The 9933-nt window shown below is 33.0% G+C and overlaps 1 protein-coding gene across 1 annotated transcript; it reads right to left on the bottom strand.

Annotated features, from left to right (window-relative positions):
- Positions 1 to 5787: 5787 nt before the first annotated feature.
- On the bottom strand, positions 5788 to 7323 carry LOC131633704 (probable sugar phosphate/phosphate translocator At5g25400). The gene has a single exon (XM_058904397.1). The coding sequence runs from the start codon at positions 7083 to 7085 to the stop codon at positions 6048 to 6050; it is 1038 nt and encodes a 345-aa protein (XP_058760380.1). The 5' UTR covers positions 7086 to 7323; the 3' UTR covers positions 5788 to 6047.
- Between the last annotated feature and the right edge of the window lie 2610 nt (positions 7324 to 9933).

The following is a 9933-nucleotide window of genomic DNA, read 5'->3' as shown; positions in this document are numbered from 1 at the left end:
CTTAATGGTCATTGGAAAAATTTCATGATCATTGCGGCGGAAGAATGCTTAATGGTCTAACCTGTTGTTGTGTTGGGAAAATAACAAACATAGAGAAAAAAGAGGAACACAAGAACATAACGTGGAAACTCCAAAATCGAAGAAAAAACCATGGCGGTTGTCAATAGACAACTAGAGAATAACACAACGTAAAAACTGTTACAACGTATATATACTCTCACTTAACCCAGGACCTTGTACACCCACACCCTTTAAAAAATATATTTAACTACATCTCACAACACTCTAATACAAGAGCATAGAGAACAAAGAAAATCAAATACAAACTTAAAATGTTTTTGACTGGTACATCTTATAAAAAAAAATTTAAATCATTTGAACTTTCTTTTCCTTCACAGAAATAAATGATGTGAGACTTCATATTTTCAACCAACCTCAACATGTTGATGATGCAGTAAGAAGAAGGAAAAGATGGGATATGAATAAATGCTATGAGGTGTGAGGGAAAGAGTGATTTTGATAGTGTGATGAAGTGATTCTAAATGCTGGAGTGAGGAAATGTTTAGGTGATGCGAGTTGAAGATGGTTCTTTGCCATGCTAATTGCATGAAATGAATTTTGATTGTAATTTATTGGTTCATTTGTTAAATACTCATTTGACTTTGGAGTAGTCTAATTCTTTAGAACAAGAATGGGAAAAAATTGATTGTGTGCATTGATGTAATGATCTTAGTTAATGAGAAAAAAATATTGCTCTATTAATTAAAGAGTAGTTTGAATACATCATTTTTTTGACCATAGTTAGAATACATAAACTCAGTTGATTATTAAAGATACAATAAAAATTAAAATATGATTAAACAGTAACTAACTTATTCATTAATTTTAAGATTAAATATATTTTTAATTTTGATAATTTTAATTCTTACCTTACATAAAAATTAAAATATGAATATTTTATAGAAATTAAAATTATATTTAACTCATAATTTTAATATAAACAAATTATCAATAATTATAAATTTTATTACAAAAATAAATTTTAATTTTAATTTTATAAAACTTCATTTTTCTTGTGTAACTCTTTCTTATAAATAACTTCAAAAAAATTAATAAATAAAACACTTTAGTTAACCAATATAATACGATACAAGAGTCATACAAAAAGAATTTAATTTTTTATTTTTAATTCAACTTTAATAAAAAAAAAATACATCAAATATCTAATTTCCGACTTTAACATTAATTTTATAGTAAATCCAAAAAACAAATAGTTGCAAAAATATCTTAGACTATCTTCTATATATCGAATATTTTAATTATGATAAATAAAAAATATTTTTTTTAATTTTTTTTAGACTTCATATTATATTAGGCCGACCTAGATACACTTACAAATACATGAGAAAAATTCCTCTCAGGTGGACAAGAGTCTAGAGAGTTGAAATACAAAATAGAATTTACTGTATAAAATATAAGAGAAAAGCTATATGTACACTATAACTTACACTTCACCGTATAAATATCAGTAAATGTATCAATTTTAACTTTTTTTAATAATTTATTCAACTTGGATTTATGTGCCAATACATTTTCCTTTGTTATCATGATGGGTGTAAAATACAGTGTAAAAAAAGTGGTGTATAAATAGCACACCTCTATAAGAGAAATATTATAAGACGTATTTAGTCTTGAGCTATGAAAGAGAGAGGAAATATAAGTTGCATAAACAGTGTAAAAAAGTGGTGTATAAATAGCACACCTCAAAATATAAATATTATAAGACGTATTTAGTCTTGAGCTATGAAAGAGAGAGGAAATATAAGTCGCATAAAAGTTCAGCGTTAAATGTGTTGTTATTGTTTTCAGTTTATAGCAAAATTGTTATCGGATAGAGTTGAATTATCGGTTACGTAATATCTAGGGGTGTGTAAAATATTCGGTTGTGATGTCTAAATTCATAACCAAATTTAAACTATTCTTAAATATCCGGATATAATTGAATGGCTATTAACCGGTTTAGTTATTAATGGTTTAGTTATCTATTCATATAATTCAGATATAATTAAATGGTTATTAACCGGTTAAATTATTTTGAATTCGGTTATAATCTGGTTATTATCCAAATTTAAATATTTTAATTTACAAAATAAATTTTTTTTTGAAAAAAAATGTTTCGAAAAAAATAATTTTTAAAACTGGATTTTTTTTAAAACCGGCTATATAATCATAACCGGTTTTATAACCAATTTTGATTAAAATGTGGTTATGATTATAAATCCAAACCATTTAAGTGGTTATGGTTTGGTTTTTGAAAATAACCAGCCATGCACACTCCTAGTAATATGTGAGCTTCACAACTATAAATTTTCTTAATACAAGTAGCAACATACCCGTGCATATGCACGGATTCTGATTTAGTACGCGTATTTGTTTACATATTATATTTATTTTAAATATTTTTCGTATATAAAAAAGAAAAAAATTTAAATAAATAATATATATATATATATATATATATATATATATATTTATAAATAAATAATAAATTTTTTCGTATATCATTTTTGGATCATAAATATCATCTTTCGTAAATAAAAATATTTAAATTAATAATAAATTTTTTTCGTCTACAAATAATATTTATATTTAAGTATCATTTAGAAAAATATCCGAATCAATAGTAAATTTTCGTATTAAAAATATTTATAAGACAATGAATTCAATGTGGTCCATTCATATGACAATAAAATAAAGATGAGTTAAAACATATTCACGAATTAATGAAATATCATGTTGATCTAAGACACATTGAATTCGTTGCAAGACCGAAACAATAACAATCTAATTGTATCATCCAAATTTATAAACATCAAAATATGTACAAATCATCTTTGATAGGTCCTAACACGAAAATGTAAGAGTTAATGAAGTTAATATAACCTTGAGGTATGTGGTGGAGTAGAGTACATGAATTATTTTTGAAGAGAACTTTTCTACGCATCTCTAAAAGTTATGTAGTGTATTTCTAATCAATTATTTAATATTATATAATTTTATCTTATTTAATTTTATTAAATTATATAATTTTGAGAAATTTTCAAGATAATTTAGATTGTAAGTAGTTTTATCTAATTTTTTATGATAGGTAATAGATAAGAATTTTCTTTAATTTGGATGCATTCATATTCTATTGACTTATTGAACATGTTTGTTTCCCCTTGTATTTATACTTCACAACAAATATACTACTATTGTTTGAAGCCGTAGGCATTGCCCCAATATAGTCCACACATTTTGTGGCATTTACTTACTAATTAGAGTGTCAATAAAACTAGTATGGGACATTGGCACATTACTTAATTAGTTGAATTTAAAACTATTAGGGTTAATAGTAGTTTAGCCCCTGTAATACGAGCGTGTTTTGGTTTACCCCCTACCGTTGCCAAAGGCAGGTTTTGGCAACGGTTTTTTTGAAAAAACCGTTGCCAAAAGGTAGGGAGGGGGAAAAAGCAAAATTCGCTAACATTACAGGGGTGAATTACTATTATCCCAAACTATTATTATTATTATTATTATTATTATTATTATTATTATTATTATTATTATTATTATTATTATTATTATGAAAAAGCTAACATGAGCCTCAAGTACAAATCATTAAATTATTTATAAAAATATTTTATTAGAACAAGTGCATTTAAATTTTAAATTTGACTTTATTATATTTAATTATTTAACTTTTTTAATTATAGTGTCTTTAACATGTGCTCTTATGGCACATGTTAGCATGACCCTTATTATTATTATTATTATTATTATTATTATTATTATTATTATTATTATTATTATTATTATTATTATTATTATTATTATTATTATTATTATTAAAAGAAGGAATAAATTGAATTTGATTTATTTTTATTATTATTATTATTATTTTGTATTAAATTTCAAATTTTATATTTTAAAAAGAGAATAAATAAATTTTAATAAATTATAAATTTTTAAAAAAAATATTTAAATAATAATATCAACTAATTTTTATAAATATCGCTGTGATAGCGGAATATTATTACTCGTACCCATAATTACCTATTATATCATTCCTAATGTATTCTCTTAACAATATATATACTATTCACAGCATCTTATGATTAGAGACCAAAATATTTAATAACATAACATCATCTTATTTTATGAAAATTTGCATGAATTTTATTTAGGAAAGTTTTGCGACATATTAAGTGCTAATCAGAGTATCAGACAACAATTAGAGACACATAGTTTAATTTGCGCATAGTCTAAAGAATTAATAAATAAAATAGAGATCTTTTTAATATTAAAAATAATATTTTATTGAAATTTTATTTAAAATTTCCTTTTAAAATTTTTAAGTATAAAATATTGAGAAAAGGGGTGATGCACGTGTCACCGTCAACCAATCACCACTCATGTATCTAATTAAACCAATTTTTTATTTAAAAAAAAATTAATGACATGGAACATTTATGACTTTCTATTGGATGACAGTGTAAAATTATTTTACACTGTCAGTGCACTACCTTTTAACTCTAAAATATTTATATTTAGTGTATTTTTTATTCTTACGGGGTTTTTTAATCATGGTATTGAAATTTTTTTATTTTTTAAGCATTCTAATACATAAAAAATAATATCTTTTATTTTGTTAAGCCTTGTATATCGTAAAATATATATTTTTGAAAGCCTAAAACCCTTGATTTTAAAGCTTGGGTCTTAGGCAAGCCTTGGGTACAACTAATATTTCACTATAATCAATTTGAATGTCCAATACAACTGTTTTTGAATTATGAACATAAAATTTTCGTGCTACATATATGAAGATCCCATTGTACTTATTATTGAAAAAAAAAGATTTATGAATTATTATATACAAAAAATGTTTTTAACAGGGGAAAGATTTTCCAATTTTCAGGAACTATAAAAAAAGAGGCTAGCTTTAGAAAGAATAATCTACTTTGTTTTCTAGTTTTTTATTTATTGTGTGACGTATCTAAAACGGGTGTCGTTTTCCAAACAATTCTAATTTTATTTAAATTACTTGTAAGCTTGATCCAAGATCACTTACGCTTAGATGATTAGTACATACTTTGAAAAATAGTGAAATTCACTTCACTTCATTCAATTAAAGAGGGTAGCAAACTACAGAACATCTTATGCTTACTGGTTGCAACCACTAGCAGAAAAGTGACATGAGATAAAAACAATGAAGTAGCTGCCATCACAACCAACCAATGAGTTGAGGTGAATGATGTCACATGAATTGCAATTACAACTTGGCAATCAGAAGAAAAATAGCTTAACATTATGAAGTTCACAACTATCCATTAATTTTGAAGGAACAAACCACAGCAGATCAACAGAGTATTTCATCTACTTTTATTAATTATATCTAAGAATATGAGCAGAGAGCATTTCAGCAGTTTTACACTAAAAAGAGCTTAGTTTTTCTCTATGAAATCTCTTGATTAAGTCACTAAAGAGGCACAATTTTGACCTATCTCTTGAATGAAAAGGTGTTTAATATACTAAAACTTGAATCGAAGTTTATAGAATATTAGGTAACTACATCAATAGTCAATGGTACTAAATGAAATCAGTAGAGTGAAAGATTTGAAAACAATTCATATCCATAGCAATAGAGAACAAATGCAACAATGGCAAGAAGAATAAACGCAAACTAAGTATGTTAAGCTTAACAAAGAAAATTTGCAATTCAATAACACACTTTTCAGAGCATCAAGGTAACTAAATTCATTAACTGATCATTAATACGAAACACTGAATGAGCATATATAAGACACAGACGCCAATCTCAGACCCGATACACAACTAAAATATGAATGAAATAAGCTGAATTGAAAGGGACAGAAGTAAAATAACATAATAATGATAATGATAATCCTAGTAATATTGAAATAATTACCTAATAGTAGTACATCACACCACCACATATACCCGAAAGTAACAAATTTCGCATCCAAAAATGAGATAGACAAGTCGAATCAGTTCTGGCTGTCGATCTTCCTTCCAGTCCCTTCTCCGTCTCTCTGCTCCAACAGCCTCCCAGCCTCTTCATCATTCTGCTGAGCCTTCTTCTGCGTCTCCGAAGCCTTAAGTGCCTGCAACTTGGAATGATTATAATACGCAACCCCCAAAAACGCCAACCCATAACCAATCAAATTAATCGGCGTAACCGTATCCTTAATCACAGACCAAGAAAACGCAATCAACAGCCAATCCTTAACAACCCCAGCAACATTCATAGTCAAAGCAGAAGTCTTCCCCACCAGCAAAAACACAGCAAGATTCAAAGCAAAAGCACACAGCGAATTCGTCCCGAAAACAGCAAAATCCAAATGAAAACTCGAGTTATCCCTCAGAGAAGGATACTCAACAATCAACCAAGGAACAGACAAAAACACCAAACAACAAGGAGCAATGTAATACAGCGACGTAATCGGATTCAACGAAATCCCCTTCGAATTAAGCAAAATCTGAATCAAAACCAACCGCGTCGCCTCAAACGCAACAGCCATAAGCTGAAGTGTAACACCCCAAGTATCAAATTTCGCCTCACCATACGCCGCAACCGCAACACCGAGCGAAATCGAAATCATATTCGCCATAGTCTCATTCTTAAACCCCTCTTTCTTAAACAAAACCCCAATCGAATAAACAGCAACAGGCATAAGCGCTTTCAGCATCTGAATAAACGAAACAGAGAGATAAATATAAGCGGAATTCGAAAACCAAAGCGAAAGCGAGTAAAGCGCACCGATCGGAACAACCGATTTCAGATACAGATCGCGCGACATCGAAACCGGTTCCACCAGCTTAAACACGCGAACGAGAAGATACGCGAGTGAAGAACAGAACGCCATGTGAATCATGGTTAACGAGATCGGGTAAGACCAATTGTACATCTTCTTATCCAAGATGTACTTGTTGTAGACGATAACGGTGAAGCTGAGGAAGATCCATATCGCTACGTAGGTGTAGGAGAGGATGACTTTCTTGACGACGCCATCGGAGACCGCCATTTTTGGTGGTGAACCCTAACCCTAATCGGAGGAAGACGACGGATCTGGAGGAATTGATCGGAATTCAGTGAAATTGAATCGGGTCGGGTTTCATGAGATTCGCGAAATCTGAAGATAAGTGGTGAAAATTGAGTTTATGAGGAATAATGGAATAATGGGTATTAGAGATGCGGATTTGTATTATTTCAATATTTCAGATCTAGAGTTTTTCTTACTTTGAGTGAGAGAGTGATGTGTAGTTTTAAATTGTGACACTTGCCTTTCTTGTTTTTATGTTTTCTTAACAATTAGCATTTTCCATTTAATTAATGGGCTTTTTTTGTTTCATACCCAGCTAGATTAGGTATATATGTATTATTGAATTCAATAGTCAAATTTGTACACTTAATAATAGTGCTAACAAGAATATAAGTGTTTTAATTTGCCTTATAGTATTACATTTTTTCTATTACAGTCCATAACTTTTTCTTTCAAATAGTATTAATATTTTAATTTTAGATATCATATTTTTCTAAAACAAGATCACCAATATTTGAAGAAAGAAATTTGTGTGGTGCATTTCAATTTGAGCGTTTACATTCAAGAGTGTTGAATTTCTTAGAGATCATTTTAATAAAATGTGTCTAACTAAAACAAGAAATTCGTGCAGCAAGTTATTTAAAGTTGTATTCAAGGTGCATTTGATTCTTTACAAAATAAGAGATTGAATATGACAATTTTTTTTGCATTGTATTTGAGGTAGAAATTAATTATACAAATATAAATTACACAGTTCAACATTTTATCTCAAATACAAATCATTTAAAAAATATCAAAAGATCATTTTTAATTTAAAAATATTAATATAGTAAAAAAATTGTCAAATATTTCTACATTAAACACAATAGAGTAAAAAAATTATCTTAGATTATTCTATAATGTCCAATTTTTTTTTAGTACTACTTGTTATTTTGTGAATGAACACACAATCATGTCAGAACTGACCCCGAACCAGACTAAACCATATTAAAATATTGGTCAAATGATTTTTACCTGTTCTGGTCTGGGCCGAGCAGGCCCACCCCTTGATGACCAGCCGAGCAGGCCCACTTCCCTTGGGCCCAATTACTGGACAACAGATAGGGGCTGCCCGTCGCGAGGACCCTGGCCGAGCAGGCCCAAACCTTTGGGCCCATTTACTAGATAACCGTCAAGGAGTTATCCACGCATGAAGACCGCGCGTCACGTCTCAGCGAAGGATTCGGTCAACCATCTCCGAACCCTACGCTATGTGCATCCAGAACGTGAGTCTCCTGCTGACTCAGCCCTAGCATGGGACGTTCTGGCAGTTCCCTAGCACGTGGGCCTCCAGTTGGATTTGGCCCAATTAGGGAACCTTGGCCCAGCGCTGGGGGCTATAAATACCCTCTTTCACTAGAGGGTCAGGTATTCTATTCTCAACTCTAAACCTCATTCTCTGATAGCTACTGACTTAAGCATCGGAGAACCTTGCAGGTACCCCCCCCCCCCATCTTGCTCTTCAAGCCAGACATTACGCCTTGACGATTCTTCTGATCAGGTACGATCAGTGGCGCCGTCTGTGGGAACCTTGCTCCCCCTTCTTTAACAAAGATCAAAGCATAACCTTCCACCATCGTCATGGCCAACAACAACACACCCAGTCCTGATCCCTTTGTCCTGGAACAACTGATTGAAGATTCCAGCCGCGAACTGACAAACCGCCGCCGGCAGGAACGTGCTTTTACCGGACAGAGGCAACAGACTCAGCACATTCAACATGTCCACGGCCTTCAACAAGTCCAGAACGTCGAACAAACCCGTCCTGAAGGACAGGTTCAGAACGGCGAAGACGGGCAGACCCGGCCCCAGACTGAACCAGACCAGCTCCAATTGGTGAATGAAACTGATACCCGAGACGGGCAACACGCTTCCTCGTTCACCCACACCTCTGACAGACGAAGAAGCCGTAGCCCGGACGGGGAGGAACAGATCAACATTCCCGAGGGCGCTGATCCGACTGCCATTCTCCTACTCAAAGAGCTGCAGAAGACCAACCGCCTCATCCGCCAACAGGGCGATCGCATCCACGACCTGGAAAGGAGGCGACGATATCGCTCCCCCCAGCGGAGGCGCCATCGGTCACGTTCCTATTCCTCTTCGCGGTCTCCCCCGAGGAGAAGTCGCAAGCGCAGTCCATCTAGGTCTCGCTCCCCCTCGAGGAGAAACCGGCGCCATCGGTCTCATTCCCGCTCTCCTCCTCGGAAGACGCGGAAGAATCAGAAACCTGAAACCACTGAAGCCAATGATCTCTCACCCGAGCAGGAGCGCCAAGGCCCCTCCAAAGCCGTGCAGAAAGTCCGCGAGCATTCTCCAAAAGACAACCGCAAAACCTCGGGCAAACCACGCACTAAGCCCCAGCGGGGCAGACATTCAAACTCCCCTGAACCCAGTGACGAAGAGGATTTCCGCAGTCCTTTGTCCGAGCAAATCCGGCGTGTTCGTCTCCCCCGGGGGATGGAAAAACCACCAGCCTTGGACCACTACGACGGGACCACCGACCCCGATGACCATATAAGGAGCATCGAAGCTGTCATGGACTACCACGTGGTACGTGGATCCATCAAATGCCGCATCTTTCCGACCACACTAAGGAAAGGCGCGATGAATTGGTACAGGAATCTGCCCCCTAACTCCATCCACTCCTGGACCGAACTGAAGGATCTTTTCCTAAGCCACTTCACCGCGTCTCGTCGGCAACCGAAGTCAGAAGCAAACCTTGAGGCAGTAATCCAAGGTACCAACGAATCTTTGAGAGACTACCTCGACAGGTTCAACAAAGAAGCTGTCC

The sequence above is a fragment of the Vicia villosa genome, linkage group LG1 (assembly GCF_029867415.1).
Source record: "Vicia villosa cultivar HV-30 ecotype Madison, WI linkage group LG1, Vvil1.0, whole genome shotgun sequence".
Lineage (NCBI taxonomy): Eukaryota > Viridiplantae > Streptophyta > Magnoliopsida > Fabales > Fabaceae > Vicia > Vicia villosa.
This window is presented reverse-complemented; position numbering and strand designations above follow the sequence as displayed.